This window comes from Miniopterus schreibersii, assembly GCF_964146895.1.
Source record: "Miniopterus schreibersii genome assembly, chromosome: 6".
Lineage (NCBI taxonomy): Eukaryota > Metazoa > Chordata > Mammalia > Chiroptera > Miniopteridae > Miniopterus > Miniopterus schreibersii.
Genome location: NC_138107.1, coordinates 70,663,180 through 70,690,463, shown reverse-complemented (window position 1 = coordinate 70,690,463; position 27,284 = coordinate 70,663,180). Strand labels below are relative to the sequence as shown.

The 27,284-nt window shown below is 37.8% G+C and overlaps 1 protein-coding gene across 2 annotated transcripts in view; it reads left to right on the top strand.

The window, feature by feature from the left end:
* Window positions 1-26,927, top strand: part of STX7 (syntaxin 7) — a 33,278-nt gene extending 6,351 nt beyond the window's left edge. Inside the window, exons 3-10 of one of the 2 annotated variants that reach the window (XM_081139515.1) lie at window positions 14,490-14,559; window positions 16,753-16,846; window positions 17,529-17,666; window positions 18,444-18,496; window positions 19,042-19,138; window positions 20,601-20,673; window positions 21,878-21,960; window positions 24,462-26,927. In XM_081139515.1, coding sequence (XP_080995641.1) covers window positions 14,490-14,559; window positions 16,753-16,846; window positions 17,529-17,666; window positions 18,444-18,496; window positions 19,042-19,138; window positions 20,601-20,673; window positions 21,878-21,960; window positions 24,462-24,551 — 698 coding nt within the window. In that variant the 3' untranslated portion in view covers window positions 24,552-26,927. Of the gene's footprint in view, window positions 1-14,489; window positions 14,560-16,752; window positions 16,847-17,528; window positions 17,667-18,443; window positions 18,497-19,041; window positions 19,139-20,600; window positions 20,674-21,877; window positions 21,961-23,623; window positions 23,842-24,461 lie in introns of those variants that run through there. The other variant, XM_081139516.1, reaches the window with a different exon arrangement.
* Window positions 26,928-27,284: the final 357 nt, after the last annotated feature.

Sequence of the window (27,284 nt, the reverse complement as noted above, 5' to 3'; positions counted from 1 at the left end):
ATCAGAGAGGAGTTGAGCAGGTCACCTAGAGCCTTGGAGGCTATCTAAGGAGTTTACATTTCATTCTAAGAGGCAGGGAAGAGTTACAATCAGATCTGTACTTTGTAAAGATTGCTTTGGCTCCTCTCAGAAAATAGACTTTGGGTAAAGAGAAGGTGGACACATTGGCCACAGGGGCCTGATGAGAGATGTGGCTTACACTAGGGTGATAGCAGCGGGGACAGAGAAAAATGATGGATGTTCTCTGCAGACAGAGCCAGCAGGACTTGCTGATGAATGCAGATGGATTGAGAGAGAAAGACAGGCATCCAGGATGACTTGTGGCTTTTGCATTGCTCAACCAAGTGAATGGTGGTGAGCACGTACCAAGATGGGAAGGACTACAGTTCAGAAGTGGGGAGAGTTTTGTTTTGATCAAGTAACTGTTGAGATATCCTTTAAACATCTAAGTGAAAATGTCAGACTTCTATTTTAGATATAGTAGTTAGGAGATTAGAGTGTCATCAGAGTGTATATGGCATTTAAAACCATAGGTCTAAAATAATCGCAAAAGAATGAGTACAGTTAAGAGAAGAGGACTGGAGCATTAATAAAATGTAGAGGTCAGGAAGGCAGGGAGAGAACAGCATAAAAAATCAGGAGTAACCAGAGATAACAAGAAAATTAGGATATGGTGGATTTCCAGAAATTTTTTTAAAAAGTTTCAAGACTCAGTGGGGCATCATCAGTGTCTGATGCTGCTGAGAGACTAAGGTAAAAACAGAGAAGTGGATCTTGCAAACTGATGACTTTGGAATGAGTGGTCTCACATCCATATTCCAAGTGTAGAAGAAGAAAAGGAGGAAGGAGGGACAAGACTTCCCAGAACCCTGCTCACCTCCACTTGTATTACTGACCAGAACTTAGGTATAGTCACATAGCTACACCTCGCTGCTAGGGACGCTGGATTGCAGTGTGCTCACTAAAGTCGGGGATCGCTTCATTTCAGAGAGAAGGGAAAAATCAGTATTTAGGCACCTGTCAGATTCTGCCGTGGAAGTAGAAAGAGGGTCAAAGAAAGGGTTGCATTTTTCCAGGACACGAGGGAGACTCTGGGGAGAGTATAACTGTAAAAGAAATGTCTTTGAAGTCTGTTGGGGAAGGGGAAAGAGAAGGGGAACGGATCTTTAGTGTCCAGCTCATCCACTGTGCAGAGTTGTGTGGTATAGACGGTAAACGTGGTGGGTGAAGATAAGGAGTTCCTGGCTGAATGGGCTGTTTTTTAATAAAATGGGAGGCAAAGGCATTGGATAGAGAATGGGAAGGGAGGCTGGTGAAAGTCTATGGAAAGAAGAGAAAGTCATTACTTGTAGTTCTGACAGTTGAGGGAATTGACATCCCTTGGACGCAGAAAAGGATTAATGGCAGGTTAAATATTCATTTGAGATCTGGGGTCATGAAGTTAATGAAGCCAGTCATCACTCTATTTTTTCTAATTCCAAGATTCAGTGTCTAAATGGAGAGAAGTTTAGATTTAGATAGAGTTGGTTGTTAAAAATTTAACCTACTCTCCAGTGTGTGTTACTGAGAAGGGCTGTGAAGAAATCACTTGGAAGTGAAAGGCAGAAGTGTGAAATTTCAGTTCACTTTTCCCCCCATCTGGTAGTGCTAATAATACTGGACCTGATTGAATAAAATGGTACTTTGCACCACATTGGGTGCTTTTTTCAGACTACATTTGCATCTTGTGAATTTGTGTCTGCACAAATTATCTAGTTTTACAAAAGAAACCTAAAGAGAAGATAATGTAAGTAAGGTAATGCCCTAGTAACTAGAATATGTGCATTTGTTTCAAGTAAGGCTAAAGTCTTCCTGAGCAGTGGGAAATTTTTTTTTTTAAATTAGTTTTGATATAGATCAATGAAAACTTGCAAAATACTGGGTTGTATGGTTTAGTTTATACCAAAAAAGAAAAGAGCAGTCAAAAAGATTTTTTTATTCTTGGAGGAACCCAAGGATAACATTTAGTAAGATGGGAGTTGTTTGGGGTTTTTTTTTTGCTTGTTTTTTTCTAGTATTTTATTCTGGCAGTTCTGTTTTGCAAAGAATAGGATGAAACAATGTATTTAGACATTTTTCCCCTTAAACAACTTTTTGTTAAATGGCTTTACTAGTGAAATATTTAAACCATATTGTAGTAATATTTATATCAAACAGAATACTTAAATATTGTGAATACTTAAATATAAAATATGTTTAAACAAAAGTAGATTATAATAAAATAATATAACTTTATTAGGGATTTCTCTGTGACGCATTTAAAAGGATTAAGAAAATATTTTCATCCTGTGAGAGAAAGTGTTCTGTTGACTATCACAGGCTCAGCAAGGTGTTTGTGCCCCCGATGCTCACCTTTTGCCTGTGGCACAGGCAGTGTTCTCTTTTGCTGGCCCTGACATGGCATCCACTCTTCCTTCACCCAGTGCTCCAGGCAGCGATTCCCAGGGACTGGAGTTGGCATGTAAATTAAACTGTGTTATCCCAGGTCTAGAAAATCATGAATCAAAGGAGTGGTTAGATTAGTCCTCAAGCTTTGGCATGAGATGTTCAAAAGTAACATTTTTATTAGCAGTGTCAGGAAATGAGATACACACCCTTTTACCCTTTATCTTCTGTATTTTCTTTGAGACAAACGCCTACCAGTGATGTATAATACAAGAGTAAGCAAGCCTTTGGGTTGAAATGGCTGAGCCTGTTCTATAAGGTAAACCCAAGGAGGGTATTTTCACAGGGGCCATTTATTTATCTTTGCACAAACACAAACAATAGAAGTGCATTCAGGACACACAAACATGCAGAAAGAACTCATGTTTTTGAAAGAAACAGAATAAATATGTTGAAATCTATCACATAATTGTTTTTAACTTTAAAAAAAAAGATGTACAATATAAAAATTGAGTAGTACACCAATTATTAGTGTATAGCTCAATGAATTACCTGTTACAACACCACATGTAAATAAACAGAACATGTAATTAAATAGAACATTACTAGCCCCTGAAGCTCTTCTCATGCCTATACTCTCTGAAGATGACCAGTGCCCTGACTTCTAACGTCACTGATTAATTTTCTTAGTTTTTAAGCTTTATTTAATAGAATCAAATATGTTTTGTGTTCGACATCTTCCTCCCCTTGTGTTTTTGGAGTTCATCCATATGGTTGTGTGTGGTCTTTTGTTTTCATTACTGTATAGTATTCAATATTCAGACATTTGTCTGAATTTCTTCTATTGTTGATGGACATTTGGAGTATTTCTGGTTTATGTTTCTTTGCTATTTTAAACAATGTTGAACAGTCTTGTATGTTCTTTTGTTTCATGTACCTAGGAATTGGGTTGCTGGGTCATAGGATATATGTATGTTCAGCTATAGTAGATACAGCTAAGCAATTACCTAAAGCAGTTGTACCAGGTTATACTCCCAACCAGCCAGTGTATCAGAATTTGTATTGCTCTAAATCCTTGCCAAATTTGGCATCCACAGTCTTTTACATATTAACCATAGTTGTATCTCATTGTGATTTATAGTGCAACTTCCTGATTAGAGTCAGACTTTTTAGAATATCGCCTAGTTAGGAAAATCAGTGAGACGATAGGAAAAGTTTCCAGTTTGACTAGCTGTCTATGTGTATGTGCACATTTCCTGAAATCAGGTCCAAATAGCAGTGTGACCTTGAGTGAGCTATTTCACTTTCTAGGACATGATTTTCTTATATATATTTTCAGTGGACTGGATTATGATCTTCCAATTTTCACAGGGTATACTTTTAACCAAAGTTTTAAAGAATCCAGAAAACTCTTCTAACATATGCAGGATTATTCCCTTTGTTATTAGGAGACCAATTGCCATATCTGGACCCACAATTCATACTTTTAAAATCCCATAATAGAAACAGTCATTCACAAGACCAGCTAGAGTTCCACTAAGACATAGGAATTATTTCTAAGTATTAGAATAGTTGCAGTTACAACAGGTTCTGGTGTGAATCATGTCAGAATTAGCTAAATTATGAATTGGAGGAAATTGACAAATAGAAATGATAACAGCTGACCATGAAACACATAGTCCTTGAGATAAAATTTTCCCCTACATACGTGTTATAGTAAGTTTTCCCACCATTGCTAATGAGAAGCTGGCATTTGAGTATATATGTTGTTAAGAATAATCTGAAAGAGGAAGATGCAGCGTAGCCAGCAGTTAGCTTTTGGCAAAACGGTCAAAGTCGATCCATTGGTAATAAAGTGTACTCCTTCACATGTATGAGCTCTGAAGTTTTCTGCTAAAATATGCAAGATTGTGTGTGTGTGTGTGTGTGTGTGTGTGTGTGTGTGTGTGTGTGTTGTTTTCCAGAAGATTTGAGAAGGCAGAACTTTCTGGGGAGGCATAAAATGTTTGAACTTGAGCCCATGTTATAAAGATTGAGGAGGTGACTGAAAAATATGTATGTTTGTCTTTATTATTTCATTTTTTTATGTTTTAGCTCCAGATTAAAGCTGTCAGTCCAATACAGACTTTAGAGTTCAAAAAATATTATTAGTTTCTTTGTGTTGCAATTAGCTTCTCATTCTGTGTGCATATTTAACTTATTAATAAGGACCAGTGCTTGGCTCTTGTCCCCATTAGGTTCTTAGGACTGTGAGATGAAATACAAAATCTATATACAAATGTGAGCCCTTTTGTTACTTATGAGAATCAGTACAATTTGTTTAATTAGAGTCTGGTGAAGGGGACACTTGTTTTTGTATCTTAGCACACGATTGCACAAAAGGGAAGCTAATATTGACTTCTCTTTTTTGGTGCCAGGGCAAGTCCTGAGCAGTTAATGAACTTACTGGAGCTGTGTATGTACCCAGGAATTGGGGATTTTTTCCCCTGTTGGTGAGCACTGGTGAATGGGAAGGCAATTTATAGAGGAAAAGGAGTTGAAAACTGTTCTCCCTCCTGCCTCTCTCCCTTTTTTTCTCTCCCTCCCTCCTAAAATGCTTTTTGATACATACATACATACATACATACATACATACATACACCTACTTCTAACATCACACATCTGAAACTATTTATTGGATGTCTTTTTTCCCCTTGAGAAGAAAAACTTCAGTAGCTTTGGTTTTATTGTGATTTTCTTCGTGCCTAAGGTGTTGGCATTAAACAGAGATAGTTGTGGAAATTAATGTCTTATCCAAGGGAATTTTAACAGAGAGCAACAACTTTTTCTTCTCTGGTGACTTCTACGTGATCAAACGTGAGTGCTATTTATGACCAAATCTGAGTGAACCCGTTTTTGTTTTGTGAATTACAACTTTAAGATACAGCTCCTGGCCTTGGCCGGTGTGGCTCAGTTGGTTGAGTGCCGTCCCATGCACTGAGAGGCTGCTGGTTCATTTCCAGTCAGGGCACATGCCCGGGTTGCAGGCTAGATCGCCAGTAGGGGGTGTGCAGGAGGCAACTCCAATTACTCTTTTTCTTGTGAACCTGTTTTATTTTTATTATGCCTGTTATTAGTAAATTCAACTACTACAGTTATTTACTGATTTTTTTTATTTTTATTTTTGCATCCCCTACTAAAATGCCAGCTCCCTGAGAGAAAATGTCTTTTCACAGCTCTGTGTGTACTATAGGAGCAGTGCCTGGCTCGCCTCGGCCCTATATAAAATTGGAATGAATGCCCTCAAGTAGGTTATTCAGCGTATTTACAGTACATTTATCTTTTTTCAGAAAGTGGGGTAGTACCATTGGGTAAGTTATTATTTTTTTTCCTTTGGCCTTATGGCAGCACTCTCCCCTCACTCACTTGGTAATATGCTGGCTTGTGAATTTTTTTGGTATTTCATCTTTTAGTCTTTATATATTTTTTCCTAAGTGACAACACTTTCTTGTTATCTGGGCTGTAATGTCTCCTGTGTCTTTATGCATAGTTGTGTTCTTCAAGGGCTTTGCACGCAGAGGCTGTTAGGGCCTGTTGGTTGACAAAGGCGAGAGAGAGAACGTTTGAGAAAGGAGAATGCTATTCCAAATTGTGAGGTTGGAGGGAAGGAGGCAGCCGAGGAAGATGGGAGGCTCAGGTGTCTTGACTGCCACCTAAGGTTACCCTACTGAAGGAGCAAGGGCTCCAAAGAAACCTTAAAGGAAAGGCACATTACCCTTTTGTGAATTCAGTTCTTAAAGGAAACGGGTATTGAATGTGAACAGTGGAAATAGACAAATGAGCAGGGTAAAGAGATCACATTATCTGTGGTGATACATGCACATTTTGCCTTTTTTTTCCCTTTTTTTTAATACTCACCTGAGAATATTTTTTCCATTGCTTTTCAGAGAGAGTGGAAGGAAGAGGGAGAGAGAGAAGCATTGATGTGAGAGAGGCACATCGAATGGTTGCCTCCCGCACACGCCCCAACTAGACGGGGGATTGAGCCTGCAACCAAGGTACATGCCGTTGGCCGGAATTGAACCCGGGACCCTTCGATCCGTGGGCCGAAACTAACCACTGGGCCAGACCAGCCAGGGCAGTACATGCACATTTTGAAAGTACTGTGAACACTTCCCCTAGGGGGCAGCTAGGATTGCTGCTTCAAATACTTGAAGGGTTATAGGGAGAAGAGGTTTTGACAATTCTTACTTTCATCTCTTTGATTGTTTTTCGCCACTTATTGAGCAGTATTTTTCATTAAAAAGTAATCGCCTTCTCTACTTATCCAGACTCTTTTTTTAAAGTTATTAATTAGTTTGCATATTAATTGATTTGGAAGAACCCACAGCTCTTACAAAATAGTGCTCTGTAAGTCTCGGTACATTTATTTTTTTCAGTCGTCCTTCTAGTTATAGTGTCATCATCATGATTATTATTTGATGAAACCATCACTTCAGTAGCATATTACCTGTACATTAAGTGCGGCCATTCACTTCTCTGGGATAATTCAGTCTTCATCCCATTTAAAGTCCAAGAGAATGCCCACAGACATCGTCAACGTGCCTTCCTAGTCTGTGGACTATTCTTTTCCTACTGGGAGTGTGGCAGCCTTGAGCTAAATATTCAGCTGAGGCCTGCGTTGTTTGTGAGTCCCCAGAGGACTGCTGGGAGTGTGGGGGGGGACTGGGCAGAATGGCCCAAATGCATCCAGTGACTCAGGTCTTCAGGTGGCACATATAAGACAGCCTTGAAGAGGGAACAGAATGTGTGGGTACGGCTCTCACATTGTTGGAAACCTGATTTTGCTTAGAGCAAAGGTCTCTTCCATAACTCCAAAATTTACATGGGTTGCTTTTTTTCTCAAGAACCATAAAATAGAGACACCAATGACAATACAACTTTGTTTCCAAGGGCCTTGTGACAAAGCAGTGTCTCTTTTAAATATATGACTTAAGAGGCAACAAGGGACCTGGAGAAGAGTTTTCTTTCAGAGGCAGGATAGGAGCTGCTTTGCCAAGTCCTCACCTGTGTTCGCTACTCACACAGATCACCTTCTCAAGGGGACGTTACCTCCTCTGGGCCTTCGTTACCTCTTATTCTATACTTTCTCAGAGCAGGTCCCTGTGATAACACGTTAGGACTGAATATCTGCTAAGTGAGACCTTGCCATTTTCTAGCTGTGTCAGAAATCCTAACCATTGTTTACATGTAGTTGTCAAGTGATTTGTTTTTGTACTTTATTTTTAAGAACCATGCCTTCAGATTTAACTATTTATTAACCTACAGTAAGTTTAAAACGCCCTAAATATTTACTTTGTTAATTACCTCTGTGCCTTCTACCTTTGAAGCATCTGGGAAGGAAACCAATGAGAAATTCCAAATTAAATGTGTTCTAAACTTGAGATTCCTTCATGGAAGCAGGATCTGCCTTTGAGTGCTGGGCAGGCGAGCACAGCCAACCAGTGGGCTTGGCCCCTGGAGGCACTTGTCCACTCAAGACTCATCCTCTGGAAAACCCTTCTTCTTCTTTGCCACCCCTCCTTCTCTCCACAATTTGTGTCAGTTCTTTTACCCGCAAAGAAGATAAGCTCCCTGTTTGGGTCACAAGATGGAGCATGAGATAGAGAGACTATTTGGAAGAAAGCCCTTAATTATTGTAGTAGCTTTTTTTAGGTTCTCTAGGGAATTTCTCCACTTGTGATGTGCTTTTTAGAATTATAATACACTTTTCTTGATTTTCTTGGAATATGACAAAGACCAAGTTGACTTGATCTTTTTCTTGGAAACTTTTTGTGTTGATACTTATTTCAGCTAGCTGATACAGGTGTTTTCTTGTGATACATCATCCCATGCACTTTATACCTTGTAACGAACCTAACCTAATGATTCTCTAATTGTGGTCAACTTACCAGTTTTTATATATAACATCTCCTGTAATACTGCAAACCACTGTTTAAAACAGATAGTGGGTTTGATAGATGAGAAAAGAATTGTGTTTAAAACAGAGTTTGTTTCTTTTAATATTTACTTGTTTTTTTCCGGTTCAGTTTCAATTATATGACTTATATGTAACTGCTCAGTACTTGTCAGGTAGCTGACTTTTCCCTCCCAAATATGGGATATAACTATCTCTTGTCAATTGATATTTATCATTACCTCTACTATTCCTATAGCTATGTCAAAAATTAAGTTTTAGTACCCTCCTAAAGCATAGCTCACATTAGTTAGTTATGTTAGTAAAAATATTCTTATTGTTCATTTCTGACTTCAGGAGAAAAACATAAACTGGTTTATGCTGTTAGCTCTCACTTATTGAGCTCTCACTATAGCCAGTGAAATGTGCTTACATACACTGTTCTCAGTTGAAGTTCATAACTGAGAAGGAGGTGATTTTCTCTGTTTGACTCTTGAGGCAATCATAATTTGGAGAGATTAAGTAAATTGGCCAGAGTCCGCAGCCAGGAAGAAGAGAGGCCAGATTTCCAAATCAGGCCGTCTGGCCCCAAGGCTGTGTCCTGGTCGGCATTAAACTTGACATCTTCCTCAGGGTGCTGTGTGTGAGACTGAATCAGAATCTCCAAGCTCCTTCTCCAGGAATCTTACTAATCCTTGACTATGATTGGCTGTCACAGCTCTGAGTTGTTCGGGGTTGAGCAACAGGGATGTTTTGTGCTGAATGAGAAGATAGCTATATTTTGTTCTCAGTTCTTTGGAGACAGTTCTTCGAAGGCGCACTCTGTGCCTGTTAGGGCTAGCCCAGAGTGCCCCTGCAGCCTGCCACTCTCACGGATCAGACAGTGTCCTCCTGTTCCTGGTGAACTCTGACAGGTTGTCGCATTACATAACCTTTCATACCATCCGCTGCCTACAGGTTTATGACGCGCACAAAAATATTCTTTGCTATGAAGCATTTTGAAAGCACTCCGCTAGATGGCAGCAGACCCACGTGGCTCAGAATGGGTCTTCAGTGGTGAAGCGATGGATTCAGAAAGGGGGCCTGTTTCGTTTGAGGAAATAGTGCACCTTTTCTTGGATGTACAGGAAATAGTATTCTCTTGATTTTATGAAAAATTTAATATGTTCTGTAAAGTCACCTCTCTAGAAGTAATGGTGCCAAATTGTGACTAATGTAAAAATAATCTGTTCATTGTACTCCTGCAGAGGTGTGTCTTGATTTAATCCTACCTCCATGTATTGGGTACATTTTTCTTCAAGAAACTGTTTGTCATTATGTAAAGAATTTATTCCTTAATTTTCATGTCTGAAAAGCTTTCTTTAAAGTTGGTCACATGCCAATTAAAATGGAATATGACTATACCATAGATTCACAATACCCCAGACTAGATAATGAAATGAAACCCGTTAGACCTGACATGGGAGAAGCTAGGAGTGATTATCAGTTTTTCCATATCACCATCCTGTTTATCATCTACCTAGAAACCTCTTTTTTTTTGGTCTGTAATTGCTGCTTTAGAGCTGGAAACAAGGGTGCCGTTTGTATTAGTACTTTTACCCTCAAGCAGTCACCCCATGTTCCTTCTGCCTTCATTCCAACATCTTGGCTGTTTAGAATAACCCAAACTTTCAAACCAGGGTCCCCTTTGCTCCAGCTCACATGGTGTGTGATACTAACTTTTATGGTTAAAGATGGCAGTATTAGCTAGTCCCCTCCAGCTACTCTCCTAAGATTTAGTTACTTCTCCCTCTCATGTTGCTGTGAGTTGGCATACCCTTATCTCCCGTTAGAAATGATCCTCAGGTGTCGACATCATACTATCCTGGCACCAAATTGGCAGATGCAGCCTCAGTTTCTACTCAGGGGGAGACATGGTTACATTTCTGACTTAGGTATTGCCTCTAAGTCACCTCCACAGATGGAGGAAAATTAGCCATTGGGTGATTGGGTATAAATGTGAAACATTTGTCTTCACTTTCATCCCATAGTTCCCAAATCAAAGTTTCCTTCTGGCTGTAGGTGAAACAGCACCCTGGATTGGTTTTCCTTTGAGAGCAGAAGGATCCTGTAGGACAGCCTCCCAAGATACTTTCAGGTGACACCATCCTTGAGTCTTCAATAGGCCATTAAACATTCTAGAAGCCCAGCAAGTTCTAGGTAATGGAGTACTGGCAGGGCAGTGGATCCCATTGTCTTTGGAAGATCTGTTCACTTTTTTCTCTGTGAAGTGAATGTCTTGCTCAGAAGCGTTGGTATGTGGAATACCCTGATTGTGACTAATGCATGGACTGGGAAGCTGGTAGAATCTTGGGGTGATCTGCAGTGCTACCATTTCAGTGAATATAAAATTCTCCCTCCAGCAAGGTGGAAGGAGTATAATCATCTTGCCACTAGGTGGCTGGCTAATACCTCTAAGACTGGTGTCACATCACGTATTTACTTTTGCTTGCTGTTGCTGCAAAGTGGTATACGGCATTGCCGGTAATCGTGTTAGTGTGAGAAAGGGAAAGTCTGTGTGGGTGAGCCTATATGTGGCTTCTATTCCTCCATGGCTAGTTTATTATCCCATTGAACAAGCACTATAGGAATTAGGGTGAGGGGCAGACTGACTGACATACGTAGAACAAAATGTAGTAAGCGATATACCAATGAGGTTAAGAAACACCTAATGCGTAGTGGGAAGTCCAGGTCACTTGGTTACCTAGTATAACATTGTTTACGTTTAATACAGGACTCAGTAGCAAGATCAAAACTATTCCTCAAAAGGAGCATGATTTAGCCTCAGGATTCTAAGGGACTCCTATGGGTTTTTTTCTGTTGGGGCTTGGGACTGGTTTTGTATAGCATCCTGGAGATACACAGGCACTTGAGTTACCGTTAGATCAGTGGGTCATTAAAGCCAAGTTGTAGAGCTGCTTGTACCACACTGAATCAGCTGGATAGCCTTTTCTTTGAGGGAGTTGAAGCCAGAGCTGGCAGCCTTTTGTGGCGTTTGGTAAAATGGGTTGGAGCAGCGTAATTCCCACCTAGCACTGTTCCCTACTTGTATTGGGACTCTAAAGAAAAGCATTTTGTCATTTACTTTGCAGGAGTGACAACAACCCATAGAGATTAAGGGACTAAGATTCTTAACTGAGGGCCCTATGTTTTTGTGGAATTTATCCTTTACTTGCTGGCATACTTACAACCTCCCCAGGCCCCTAAGTATGTGATGCTCCTTGCTTTTCAGACTCTAAAAGCAGATATAAGCAATGTGGTGGACTAGTGCAGTGTCCCAAAGGAGGAGATGATCAATAAATATCCTTGAAAACGGGCTTGGACTGCAGAGATATGAGCATATACAAACCAAGATAAGACAATGCTCACTGCTCTTCTATCCAATTGAAAGCGAACTCCTTTTCATGTTTTCTGTTTTTTAGAATAGAGCGAAGTGTACCTGTATCAGCAGGTTTATACACGGTAGTGATCTGTTCTAGTAAATATCCCGTTTTGAAGAGCATCTCCATTGGAGTCACGATCTGGAGAGGCTTCTGCTGGCCCTCATGACTTGATCTGTGTCCTCCAGGCAGGCCACTTCGGTGGGAATTAGGAGAGCTGTTGCCACTCTCCGCTCGTCAGGTTTTTGGTGGCATTCCTGCCAGTGGGACAGGAATAAGTGTTGCTCTTGGTTTACCGTTTTGTTAAGAGTGCAGAGCCCCCAGAGGCTTTCAATTGTCTCCTTTCCTTAAATCCCTTGGGGAGGAAGGATGAAAACTGGGGCTGCTGAGTATGTCTGTTTAAAAAAACTCGGGGGGGAATCACTGGGTGGATTTAGGCTCCCACTGGGCTTATTAGAAGCAGTTGAACTTAATTCTTTTGGTGGTGGTGGTGGTGGTGGGTGATAGCTTTTCTTTCCTTTTTTTCAATTACTGTTTGCATCCAGTATTATTCTGATTAGTTTTGGGTGTACAGAGTAGTAGTTAGATAATCATATACTTTCTCTATTTTTGTTTAATTTTGTTTACCCTCACCTGAGGATATGTTTATTGATTTAGAGAGAGAGAGAGAGAGAGAGAGAGAGAAACATCGATGAGAGAAACGTCCATCAGTTGCCAACTTAGGTATATGCCCTGACTGGGAATTGAACCTGCAACCTTTTGATGCTCTGGCCAGCTGAGATACCTGGCCAGGGCTTAATATGACTTTTTAAAAAGACAAGAGATGAGGTAAAATCTGTTGAGGTCACAAAGAAAATACGTGACTAATTGCAAGCAGCCATAAGTTAAAAACGGCAAACAAGAATTCTCCACCCTGCAAAAGAAAAATCTACTGCCAAAGTAAAAGCAAAAAAGATTCCTTTGAAATTGGTGAATGGTTAAGCATTGCTTATATGCTATGTGATTCCTCTTCAGTATTTATACTTTTCAGCTCTGACTTGAAAGCAGTGTTCATTACATCACGCTCAGTGAACAAAAGTTATCCTGTGTTTTGGAATTCCCTTGATCCCATAAATAAATAATGACTGTTTGAAAGCATTTAAGCTATATAAGTAAACCATTTATTTTAAACGAAAAGAACGGGTGGGTTGCATTATTTTTCTCTAGTTCTTGGAAATGTGAAAACTCTTTACCTTGAGATGTAACTTATTTCTACTTGACATTTTATTTGTGTACACACATGTGTGAAACTAAGGAACCCTCCCCTATTGTGAAGAGCCTTTTCTTTTTAATTGCATTGGTCGTAGACTTCTGGTTTGTGAACTTAGCATGAATTTTAAACCCCTGATTTTTAATTTTAGGTATTTTAAACCTACAGAAAAGTAAAAGTATAGTAAGTACAGTGAACTTTTTGTGTACCCTTCACCTAGTCACCAATTGTTGACATTATTCATCTTTTGTTTACTATCCCTCACTCCAAATTTCAGATTCAAATTCTTCAATTGTTCCCACAATTTTTTTTTTAATCCTCACCAGATAATTTTTTTTCCATTCCTTTTCAGAGAGAGTGGAAGGGAGAGAGAGAGAGAAACATTGATGTGAGAGAGACACATCAGTTGGTTGCCTCCTGCACTCACCTTTACCGGGGCCAGGGAGCAAGCCTGCAACCGAGATATGTGGTGCCCTTGACTGGAATCGAACCCGAGACCCTTCAGTCTGCAGGCTGATGCTCGATAACCACTGAGCATTACGGGCTAGGGCATCCCAACAATTTTTTAGAGCATTTTTTTTTTTTCTGATTTAGAATCTAGTAAGAAATTATATTACCTTTAGTGTGCTTTATTATTTTGGGCTTTTCCATTCTTTAATTTAGAAAGCTCCACTGCTTTCAGTTTTTTTCCTTTTGTGACACTGACATTTTAAAACTCCGAGCCAGTTGTTTTGTAGATTATCCCACAGTCTAGATTGGTCTGATTCTTTTTTCATGATTAGTTGCAGGTTAAATATTTTGGCAAGAGAAATACATAGGTCCTATGTGACTTGTGACTTACCTATTGCATTGTCAGGAAGCTCTTAGTGTCAGTCTGTACCATTGGTGGTGCTAAATTTAGTTATTTACCTTAAGCTACAAATCTACCTATGATGAGGTTAGCTCTTTTATAATTAATGTCGTCTATGTGGTGGTAATTTGAGGCCCTGTGAATATCCTGTGGTTTTAGTATCCTTTGATGATGCTTGCTTTTGAATTACTTATTACAGAGATAATTGAAAGTTGATTTTTTCTAATTCTGTTATTCCTCCCTCATTTATTAACCATAATTCATTTACTTTATATTCCAATGAATTGTGTAATTATTACAAATACTTTTCTCAGAAGTGTTAAGTGAAAGTCCACTTGCCATTGCACTAAATATTCTGACAGGAGAGGGAAGAATACAGTACTTTTGGATCATAAGTACAATTTCCTATGTTAATGCCCCCATACAGCTTCCTCTTGAAAATTAATTCGTTATCACTAATTAGATTCAAATAAACCATTTATATCTCTTTTTAACTGTTTTCTATATTTATCTTTGTTTTTCTAACTTCCCAGTTGCTTATATTAATTTCTAACTTATTTCCTGTTGCCCTAACATCTGTAACAATTATACATTTATTTTCCATCATAACAGCTGTGGAAATACAGAGGACTCTGAATCAGCTTGGCACACCTCAAGATACACCTGAATTGAGGCAACAGCTGTAAGTACTTAATTAAACACAAAGAAAAAGGAAGAATGGGAAAAATAACTATTGTTATATTCCTTTGATAGTATGTAGTGTTATGTTTACTGAAGAAAACTGGAAAATTAATAAGGTATTTCTGCTCCATTTTTTGTACCAAGCTTTAATGTAAGTCTTTCCCTGTCCAGAGTAGGCAGATGTTTGTTTGTTTGTTTGTTTGTTTGTTTTTAAGATATGGCTTACTCTATCAAAGCAGAACTTCTTTGGTTACTTTTCTTATACTTTTTTTAATAGGTTGTTTTTGATGGCTTTTGAGAAATGGCACTCTTTGTTTGTTTGTGTGTGTGATTTATTTCCCATACCTAACAGTCCCTACAGTGCTACAGTGGCCAGATTTTTATTCAGTTTAGATCTAATACATATCCAATATGAACTATTCCCCCAAAGCCTATACCTACATACTTGATTTCAGAAAGCATTAGTCTCTATTTTTAAAATACATGATACTAAATTTATATGACATGTTTTAGTAAATTAATATGCTGTTAGAAGAACAGCAGTTATACTTTGTGGTGTTATAGATTTTACACTGTTTTTACACATTTTCTCATCTGAACCTTATAAAATTGGAGTGAGGTAAATCAAAAGAACCATTTTCATTTTGCTTATAAGGAGAACATGTCTATTGGGGGTTTGGTGATTTACCGAACATCATTCTGAACTTGAGTTTTAAATCTTAGCTCAGTTACAGCTACAAATTTCAAGTAACATATATGTAATGAGTAATACATCAAACAACATTAGTTTTGAAGGAAAAAATGAAGAAATTAAAAGATAGGTAGTAATAATTCAGATTTCCTATGAAGTATAATTTGAAGAATTTACAGTTGTCTCGAATTGATATTGTACTTTTCTGTTGTGTATAGATGTCAGGGTGACCCAAATCTAAATAGAAACAATCATTTATTAAAATAAAGTAAAATGAAATAGAAACACATAATTCTTAATAGTTACAATATTTTGCTAAGGTTAGTAGTGGAGATTCTGAATATGTAGATATCATTAAAATGTGCTTTTTAGAATTTTAATTATATTGTTGTAAAGATTTAAAAAGGCATAAAAATAGAGTACTCAAGAAATAGATACAAATAGTTTATAATTCTTCCTTACCCATCAAATGCAGATATCTGTGTTTAAACATACTCTTCTGTTAGCATCTCATTATTTTAAAGGATCCTAAGTGTGACTAATCCGTGTTTAAAATGAGAGCTAGTATGTATGAGAGGCACCGCGGTTGTAATTTATAAAGCATCACATGAATACAAGCTTATCTTAGTGTCACATTCTTTAGTTAGAAATCTTACTTTTTACTTTATAAGCTAGCTGGCAAGATAAATGTAGATACAGATATAATTTACTTTTGTTACTGTGTCCTGTTCACTCTATGGAAAAATGCTGTTTCTTTTTCTGCAGCGAACTTAAATAATAGTAAATTTGTACTACCACTTATCACCTCTTCCCCTTTTCTTTTTCTTTTTTTTTTTTTTTTAAATATATCTTTATTGATTTCAGAGAGAGGAAAGGAGAGGGAGAGAGAGAGAGAAACATCAATGATGAGAGAGTCATTGATCGAGTCCACAACCCGGGCATGTGCCCTGACTGGGAATCGAACCCCGATCGCCTGGATCCTAGGTCGATGCTCAACCGCTGAGCCACGCCTGGCTGGGCCCCTTTTCTCTTTTTAAGTATCTACAGGGTATAAATGCCCAGGCAGAGAAGTATGAGAGGCCAGATATATGTTAAGACTTGAGAACTGGGCAGAGTTTAAGGGAGCAAATCCTCTTTACTTATGGGCGACCTCCCAACTGCGGGATGCAGATAAAAGGCTCCCACCCCCGCCGGGGCTCAGACATCAGACATCCCACAGTCTCAAGCTGGCTTGAGTCGTCTTGCTTTCTAACTGGTCACTGATACTTATTTCTCAAAGCTTGGTTGCTCGTCCCGTGTGAGTAAAGGACTTTCCATGTAATATTGGCTCAACATTTATCAAAGAATAGAACCTGATAATTTTATTTTCATAGAGAAATTTGAAGCCAGTGTATAAAAAAGTGATTTTCTTATCAGACTTCATCGGGGTTGATTCAAGTGGCAGACTTGTAGCTGAAGGAAATATATCAGTTCTTTCTCTATAGCGTGTGTTCCTCTCTCCAGACAACAGAAGCAGCAGTATACTAACCAACTTGCCAAAGAAACAGATAAGTACATTAAAGAGTTTGGATCTCTGCCCACCACCCCCAGTGAACAGGTACCAAGCTTTAAAACACTGTTGATATATTGAATTGTGAATGGAATCAAATGTCTTATGGGATCTTTGAACTGTTATGCTAGAAAGGAAATTAGGGGAGGGAATTCTATTTGAGATTAGTTCACAGAACACAAAACTATATTTAATTGCCCAGGTAGTATCCTGTGGCTCAATAAGCAAAAATTATTTCCATGCAGTTGCCCTGACCCATAATTAAGTAAGTGCTCAGAAAATGCCTCCTGAGTAATTGTTTCCTGGCCTTCCAGGACCCACCTCACATAACACGCACACATTCAAGATGTGAGGTTTCCTAGGGGCACATATTTATTTCCTTGCTTACTTAGTGGATGCTATTACTTAGGTAAGAGTATAAGGTTTTCTTTTCTTAAAAAGAAAGGAGGAGAACTACTTTGAAATAACCTCAAAATCATGGCCCAGATTTTAGGATGAAAATTTGAGGTATGATATTCAGCAGTATGGACTTTTTGCCTCAAGAGAAATTTATACAGTGTTTGAATATATTGTCAAAATGTTATTGAGAATCAATCAGTAAGGCCCTGTAATTGGAGAGTCAACGAGAATTTCAGAATCAAATAAAGAGCCAGCTAGTGGTGAGACGTTTGCAAGTCCTGCAGAACTTCACAGCTTGATTCTAGTAGGTTTTTATCCCCCTTTCCTCTAGCGTCAGAGGAAAATACAGAAGGATCGCCTGGTGGCCGAGTTCACAACATCACTGACAAACTTTCAGAAGGTCCAGAGGCAAGCTGCTGAGAAAGAGAAAGACTTTGTTGCCCGAGTGAGAGCCAGTTCCAGAGTATCTGTAAGTATTTAAAAAGGCACTGTGAAAATGAGCATAATACTCCAGGGATCCCTTACAGGACAACATTGGCATGTTTTTTAAGTCATAAAGCTTAGAAATCAGTATTTGAGTAATTTTCAAGTGTTTCTGCTCAGTTTATAAGAAGGATGGTGGATATGTAGTTAGGTATCACTGGTTATTTTGTTCGTGTCATGGAACAAATGATTATAGATTATATTAAAAATATAGAAATATTTTCAGAAAAGATTAGGGGTCAAATCCTAAATAATATTCCCATGTTTACTTGAACTTGAAGCTGTTACTTAGGGTTTGTGCTAGTGTAGAGAGCACTTTACTCCTGGGTTGTATGAAGATAGGAATGAACAGAGGGAGTATATTGTACAAATATTGAAGAATGTTCACCTGAAGAAAATATATGCAAAGATAATTTAGAGTAGAATTCTGACTTAGTGTAATTTAAAATTCCCTTAGAAACTATCACAAGTTGTTTTCCTGTTCCTTAATGTAGAGTTTCCAAGGCTATGTTGTATTTTAATTAAATAACACTTATTATATGGCTCTTGGAAATATTTTTTGACTGTCATCCTTGTCATCTTAGGATATAATTTTATTATTACTTGAAGTAGTTTACCTAAAGTATTAGAACAAAATTTTTCTTCTTTACACATATATTCGCATGCACACTTAAAACAGTCTAGATTATTATAAGGGGAAATGTGAGTGTTGTATGTTTTTTCTTTGCCCCTTCTCAACCCACTGTATTACTAAATTATTCAGGGTGGTTTTCCTGAGGAGAGCACAAAAGAAAGGAATCTTGTATCGTGGGAAAGGTAAGAGATATAAAACATTATACAAATCAAAAGATACTTACTCAAATACATTTTATATTTTATGGTCCCTAAAAGATAATTAAAGTTTTCAGTATATTATATCATGACTATCCTAAATTACTTATAAATAGAAAAAAATAATAAATTTGAAAAAAATTTACATTAGTATTTATTGTAAATATATAAATATATAAAAATATTCTAGTGTAGAAATAGTACTTTATAATTATTTGTCCAAATAAATATTATTGCTTAACTATTATTTGATATAGATTATTCTCTTGTGTGGGGTTTAAGTCAACCAACAAGAAATATCCAGCTGCCAAGTACAGCTTCCAGTAATTAAATCATCACTTAAAAAAAAAAAATAGTACAGCGAAATGGAATAAGTGTAAAAATTTGATTAATATTTCTGTTATAGTCTTGGAATTTGAGCAATTCTCTGACTTTGAAAAAAATATTTTATTTAGTATTTCTTTAAATAGGAAGGAAGTCCCATTGTTTTAATACAGTCTTTCTTTTTTTCCATACTTTTTTCTTTTTAGCCAGACTCAATCTCAAGTGCAGGTGCAGGATGACGAAATTACAGAGGACGACCTGCGCCTCATCCATGAGAGGGAGTCTTCTATTAGGCAACTTGAAGTAAGCTTTACATTATAGTGTTGGTGTGCTGTTTTCTTCCTAGTGAGTTTGTCTTCAAGATGCTTAGCTAATGCTGGGAGAGGGTTCAAGAAAGGAAACTATATAAATATATTAATTTGGTGGCATTTCTCATATAAATTAGAATAATTCTTTTTAAAAAAAAAATAATCTCTTTAGAATTTGTGCTGGGATGAGAGAACATACTCTTTTCCACTCTTTTTCATTTTCTTTTTTTTTTTTTTAGAATTCTTTTAAGTCATCTTGGGTCACCTTAGCATTGAGAAAAGTATAGAGATAAATGGCTGTTCAGAGAGTCTGATGGCTTCTGTGGCACATGATCTCACCTGCATGTATACTAACTTTTACAAGGGCTTTAAAAGTATTTTATTTCTCTTTAGTATGCTTATGACACCAAAAAGATCTAAAGCCTTAGTTCTAACGGCACCTACCTGTTCCCTAGAAGGAGGACTACTAATAGCCAGCAGTAGCTGCAGTTTATTGAGGGCTCCATGTGCCAAGGACTATACGATAAGCTCTGTACGTTCACTGACTCACTCATTTTCATAAATCTCTGTGAAGTGGTTAACTGTGACGCTATCAGCGCCATATTATGGGTGGGAGACTAGGACATGGGATAAATGTGTAAATTGCCCCATCCCTCCTGAGTAAAGTATTTAAACTTGACTCTTTCATCAGGCCAAATAATAGTTATTATATATTGAAGAAAAGTAAGTTTATAACTTTTTTATCTATCACTATTTCGTGAATTTGCATACACCTAATGTTTTATTCTTTTAAGTTGTCAAATTGATGTCTGTATTTTTATTAGAAATATATCATAACAAGAATACTTTGTACCCTTGTGAGGGTATAAAGACTAATGCTCGTGATAACAAAACAAATCAGATTATATAATATAAACTCAGTAACCACAGTCCTTTCCTAATACAGATCCTTCATTTCCATCCTGCCTTGCCTGATATATATATTTATTTTTTAATACGTCTTTATTGATTTCAGAGAGAGGAAGAGGGAGAGAAAGAGAGAGAGAGACATCAATGATGAGAAAGTCGTCATTGATCGGCTGCCTCCTGCACGCCCCCCACTGTGGATTCAGCCCGCAACCCAGGCACATGCCCCAACCAGGAATTGAACCACGATCTCCTGGACCCTAGGTGGATGCTCAGTTGCTGAGCCACGCTGGCCAAGCTTTTTTATTCATTTATTTATTTTTTATTTATTATTATTATTGCCTGATATTTTTAATGTCACAAACTTATTTTAGAGAACTGGTTACTGTTATTCAAGTGCTACTTACTTGGGATTGCTTATAGGTAAATAGTTTTCTGATGTTTCCAAAATTTATGTATTCTCTGTTGGGTGGTTTGGGGTTTTTTAATTTTTCCCTTCTGTGGATTGGGGACTGAATTTCTGATTATAATAATATGTGTCTTTCTCTTAGGCTGACATTATGGATATTAATGAAATATTTAAAGATTTAGGGATGATGATTCATGAGCAAGGAGATGTGATAGGTAAGCCCTGCTAATTAGATTTCGTGATGTGTGAGCAAACTACCTGTAGTTTACCTGTGGTTACTTCTCAAGCAAGAATAACTGCTCTCTCTCTGTCTTTTCATTCCTCTGGAATCAAAAGCATAGTCTACAGCAGACAAAGCATCACCCTTGGTATTATCTGAAAGAGATCTCATTTTTGGCTCCTAGCAGTTGAAATGACCAGACTCATTTATTTCAGGATACTCAAATTTAATCAGGGCCTACTGCTGAGACCATGGGAGGCACCACACGACATCATTCTAGCTCATTTCCAGGACCTCTGGTTTTAGTCTTATACCAATTGAGTTCTCATCACAGTAAGGACTTTGGGGGAAATTTGTGCTATTTATAATTGTGCATGCTATATTGCCCTTTAGATTAGAGGGAATAGGTAGCTATTTGTCCCAGCATTCATTCTGATTGCTTTTAGGTAGATTAATTTAGTAGCATTACTTAGATGCTCAGAATTCTTTTTTTTAATTCTTAAAAATAAATCAGTAACTAAGGTTCCCTTTAAGTTTTAAATGTAATAGTGGTTCATTTAAGGTGTAATTGGCAGTACTGATCAGGGTCCTGATCATTTTGATCATTTGAAATATGAAAATACATATGTTTTGAAAATGTATATCATACGGTCATCAGTTGGATATTGATGTGGACGATAGGGTTAATAGGAAAAGACTGAAGAAAACATCAGCGGGTCAGGGACTAAAATATATGTGAGGAATGAGAAGAAAAGACCATGAGCCATACAGATGTCTGCCACAAGAAGGGGTAGGTGAGTTTGATAGCACAAGCTTTAAAACTAAGAGCTCAGGCTGTCAGAACGACAGTGCAAATGGTTCCAAGTGAGACTGTCTCAAAACTGAGTCAGTGAGTGGTCTCATGCTGCAAAGCCGCACCTGCTCCAGGCCATAAGAGGGTGAGAATTGTCACCGTCTGAGAGGGCTGTGTGGGCCCTCAGGGAGGGCTAGGTTCCCGCACAGAAGTGGGTTGGTGATGGCCACAGAGCGGACGACAGCTCTCAGTTCTCTATAGGCACCCAAATATAAGTTCAGATGGTAATATCAGCCTTTGAATAATGAACATGTTTAACCTTACCTTGAATGAAGTCTAGTGGTTTGTGCAGCTCTTCCACTGTCGCATCAACAGGTGTTGAACAGTTGTGTGTTTTCTTTTAAAGACAGCATAGAAGCCAACGTTGAGAATGCAGAGGTGCACGTTCAGCAAGCAAACCAGCAACTGTCGAGGGCATCAGATTATCAGGTAATATATTAGCTGTAATAAATTGTTTATAACTCGGACTGTGCGTGTGTAATCAGGCGTAAAGTGGCTGGGGATGTTGAGGTTTGAAATCCCATGACAGACAGGTCAGAAATGTGCCCGTCCGTGTAAGATGGGGTTTAGCTTGGTTGTTTTCCAGGTTGAACCAGATTACTGGCCACAGGGACAGGGACTTGAATGTTTAGAGTCCTGAGGGGAGCTTGGGGACCTCCAGGCTTTTCTGACAACCTTTGTTTCTTACTGTTTCCTTCTACCTTCTCTTCCCTTTTTTGTCAATGACACTGTGGACTAAAGAGGCAAGGACTTCTGTCTACAGAGATCTGCTCAGTTCCTAGGGAAATTATTTAGCTTGGAGTGTCCTTCACTTAGTTGTTCGGCACGCCCTTCACTAGGAATAAATTGACTTCTTAAGTAAATCAGGTTAATATAAGGAGTCCATCTGTATGTGTCAAGTATAACGTATATGTAGACTTTTGATGATCAACAAGGATAAGGCCAGGCTTTTTGGAAACCACTGAATCCCACCCTAAGATTGGACTTCCCTTTCCAAACTTCATTTTTGTTGTTGTTGTTGTTGTCCATAATTATTTTCTCAGACCTTGTTACCTTCTTATAAAATATCTAAGATTTGCATCATCTTAGTTTAAGTTGCTTTCCACTTTTTTCACTAACCATAAAAGTTCCCTTTTATGTCAATGCCATTTTTTTACTGGGCAGATGACTGCATGTTCAGTGATCTGGAGAGAACAGAGCTGTATAGAGAACGATGAGTTACAGCGTATTGTATTCACTGATGGAGTGATCGTGTTTACCATCTTTACGGACGTGATTCAGACATGCACCTCTGCAGATGAAAGTCATTATGTCATAGGCTGTATTACTAATAGACAGTTGAACACACACCACACGGTAATCTGTAAATGCCAACAGTTATAACTGCTCCAGCATAGTGTTGAGCAGGATTCGTCAGTGACTGGGCTTACATATTATTTCATTTTGCTTTTGGACTTTGGGGATGTGGGTATATAAAAGTTTTACTTTTCCTCTTCCTTGTGAAAGGGAAAGCCTGCAGCCACCCTGGGGAAAAGAAACATCTTCCCAGGCTGCACCTCCAAAACCGGAGCTGCCCTTGTGCTTAACCCAAGGCCCTGCAGTGATGAGTAAAGCATGCAACGCAGGTCCTAGGAAAAGGGCCGCTTCCAATAGTCCTACGGGAAGCCTGATAATAGGCTCCTGTCTTTGCAAAACAAGGTGCTTCTAGATAGGATAGGTGGACTGTTAAGGAAGTCGATAAATGCTCTCATCCCTACAGCACCCCAAGGACCTCACCACCCAACCCTAGGGAGGCTTCCCCGGGCAACAGCTATACTATAGTGGAATACCCGAGAATGTTCTAAAGGTGCATTACATGTGTCTGTGGCGACCAAGTGGGGTCTGGGCAGATACGTAAGCCTGATATTGGAACTTTAGAGGAATTGTGTTTCATATATAGAGTATTCAGTTGAAAAATTAGATGAATATGTGGAACACTGAAAGTATTCATGGTTTTTAGCGTAACTTCAGAGTCAGAAACATATCTTTTTGTAAATTTAATGGTGCTTCTGGTTGATACAAAGTAAATTTACAAATTTTTCTACTCTACAAGAAAAAGGATTCCTGCATGTTGCTGTGAGATACACAAGCCATTAAAGAAATCTAGAAACCTACAACTGGGCCAGGAATGAAGAAAGGAACAAAATTCTTAACCTTTATATTTTAAATGACTGTATCTTACTTTTTTTGCCTCTTTGCTTTTTATTTGTATGTTGAGATTTTGAATGCAGTTTTCATGAATATTTTGGAAACTAATAAATTAACATTGGGGAAAATTGCCACACACACTTGCTGATATTTTCAAAGAACTCATTTTGACGAACAGCTTTTAAAAAAGTGTCTTTTTCAATTACAGTTGACAATACAATATATTAGTTTCAGTAGCGATTTGACACTTATTATATAATTTACGAAGTGATAAGTCTAGTACCCATCTGACACCACACGTATTTATTGCAATATAACTGACCATATTCCCTGTGCTGTACTTCGTATCCCCATGACTATTTTTATAACTGGCAATTTGCAGCACAACTTTTTGGTGAAAGTTTTAAAATGTATAAGCTTTTAAGCTACTCTTGTTTTCATACATAGGTAACCTCAGTCTAATGCTTAAATCAGTAACTTTTTTCTGTCTTCTACCCCAGAAAAATTACCAACAAAATTTAATAACTACCCCTTGAATTACCCCATTAACTCAAGAAGAATATTTTTGAAAAAATAGTTTCATGTGTTTTAAAGAGATTTTTAAGAAGCAAAAAAATACAGCCAAGAATTTGGGGGCAATAAATTACTATTGATCTTACTCTAGAAATGAACCAAATGATTTTCAGTTGCTATGGTGATGCTTCACTGCATTTGTAAACATGTTTTTGTTTTTGCATCTGCAGCGCAAATCCAGAAAAACCCTGTGCATCATCATTTCTCTCCTTGTCATCGGAGCTGTAATTATTGGGGTCATATTGGGAGTGAAAGGCTAAAATTATAAAGGAGCACACTGTTGCACTACTTTGTCTAAATTATGTAGGAAGGCTCCTGTAATCATGGTTTTTTTATTGTTGTTTTAAAGGTATTGCATAAAGGGTGGTTCCCATACTTTTGTTTTTATTTGTGGGGGTGTTTCCTTGGGATTAAATCTGGTATTTTCTAATACTGAACATTTTTCTAAATATTAGTGCTGGCATAACTTCCATGATTTTTGTTCTAATAACTCTTAGTTTTTTGCCTACATTGTTTATGTCTTTCATGTATAATTTATTTATCCTGTTGGCTTAGTTTTTGATTATAAATTAAAGGTGTGTGTGTGTTCTGTGGGCTTCTGTCTCTCTGTCACAAGCACCCAGTGTAACAAGCACCCAGATTTGTGTTTCTTCAATTAAAAATCTTAACTTTAATTTTGATTCTGGCCAGCAAAGGAAATATTCTTAGTAACTTAAAAAAGTAACCTGTTTGTGTTGGCTTTTTTTTTCTTCTGGTTTATACCAGCACAAATTTTCTGTTCAACTTTTATTGTTAGTCTTCTCTTAAGACCCTTGATTAGTCTGAATGACTGAATGAAGTCAGTGAATAATTTCCTACTATATTCTATATACCTGATGTGTATAATATATTAAGCACTTGCTGTAGATTGCCTAGTGATATACTAAGGATAGATTGCTGACATTTCCTGGGGAATGTGTAGTCACTATAAATGTTTAATGTGATTTGAAAGAGAGTATGACAAATCAATACCTATTGTGTTAGAATTCTAAAGATCCCAACCTGTTATTCTGCTGTGCGTTTCCACAGCTGTTATAATGGAAATTAATGATCTTTCCTTACATCCTATAGAATAATGGTCACATTTGTATCCTTAGGTCAAAATTGTTGGGGAGGTAACTGTTCCACAATTGATGTTTTTCAGCACCCAGACTTAAAATGTAGTCCTTACCTTGGGTACCATTTTGTACCATCCTTCATTGGAAAAGGAATTGGTGTTTGCCAACTAACTCACTTGCCTTTTAAGTCACTGTTGTTCCAATGCACTAATCTTAATACTATACAGAGGATTATCTTCATTTATAGTTTGTATTTTATAATGTTCTTACATAGCAGTTTGATAGCGAAGACATGCAAGCTGTGAGTTTCAAATGGGAACAATAAAATATTAAGTAACTAAAGAGTACATTTGCAATCAAAATAAAGATGATTTGAAAAGTGTCTGGATAGTTCTATTTCATGAGGACTCTGCTTCCATGGGACTGACACTTGACACTTAACTCCCATTTTTTTGACTGCTACCCGAAATCCTAGCAGAGGGGATTAAAATCGCACATGATGGCCGTTCTCCATATTTCTGGAGTATGTTCCTCAGTTTTTATTGGCACTCTTAAAACGTTTTGCCACTAATAGGTAGAAACTGCTTTGAATGTCAGTAAAACTCAATTTTTCTACAAAAGAGACTGTAGAAAACTTTTTTGTGAGTGGGTGATTAGAAACTTTGAGACTTTGTGTTTACGAGAATCAGCTTGCTTTAGTGAACGGGATGGGGGGGCAGGGAGAATTCATACTCTACCTGTTCTGAAGTCAGTGCGGGCCCGTCAGGCGTTTTCTTTGTACGTGCAGAGAAGCTCGCTATTTCATGTAATGTACCAGTGGGGCTTTAAAAGTCCCAGTGACTTTCAAAATCACTTCAATTTTTTTGCCACAGTTGTACTTGATAACTGTTACTATCATCAAGGCAAATGCATTTACTCCTACTTATTTCACAGTAAGTTCCCAGTAACAGCAAAATCAATTTTTTGGCATGATTTTAGCACCATTATTTAAAGTATAGTATTTTATAAGTGATTTTAACTGGGACACCCATCAATAACTAAAACCAGGAACTTCAGTGGCTTGCATTCTTTTAAGAATCATTAAATTTGCAGGGGAAATTTGCACAAAATATTTGGGACACAAAGAATAATCCTGATTAGAAAAAAATAAAATGAAAAACAGTGCAGTAGCCACATTTTTAAAATTCTTGAAGTTTTCCTTTAAGTTAGTTGTAGAATCACTTTGAAAGGTGGCAAAGCTTACACTATAGAAAATAAAATTAGAATTGTTTTAATGACTATCAACATTTCGGGATCTGAGGCAAACTGAGTCTCAAACTGAAGGCATTTCCTCATCTAATGACACGCATTGTTCATGTTAGTGTGCTCCAAACATGCTGGAATGACGCAGACTGAGGTTAACCAGCTTTTTTACTTAAATTGAGTGACAGTGTGGCGTGAAGTATTTGGCCAGTGTATTGGTTATTAAATATTATGAAAATGTTTTGTTTTTGCACAGTGGTTGATGGTAAAAGAATAACTGGTGTCATTTCAATATAATGCAGCTTGTTTTTTTAGTGGGCATGGGATCGATTAAAAAAAAATGTAGCTATGGGTACAGATGGACCTCGATCTAGGACAGCAAACCTTGGACACAGCGTCTGGAGTCAGGCCCACTGAGCACACCCGGTTCCCATGGCAGCGCCTGCATTGGTACTGAGAACACTGCTTCTTGAAAAGGTCGCCGCTGAGTCCTTCGGGGTCTTCACCGCTTTTGTTAAAAATGGTAAAATTTTCTACACAAAAAAAGTGTTTTGAAATACCAGTCTTTTTAGACAAATTTATAATGAAAAAAGAAATGACTTTTGAAGACTTCTTGTTCCACAAAATTAGCCTGTAGTTTAGCAAGGAAAATGC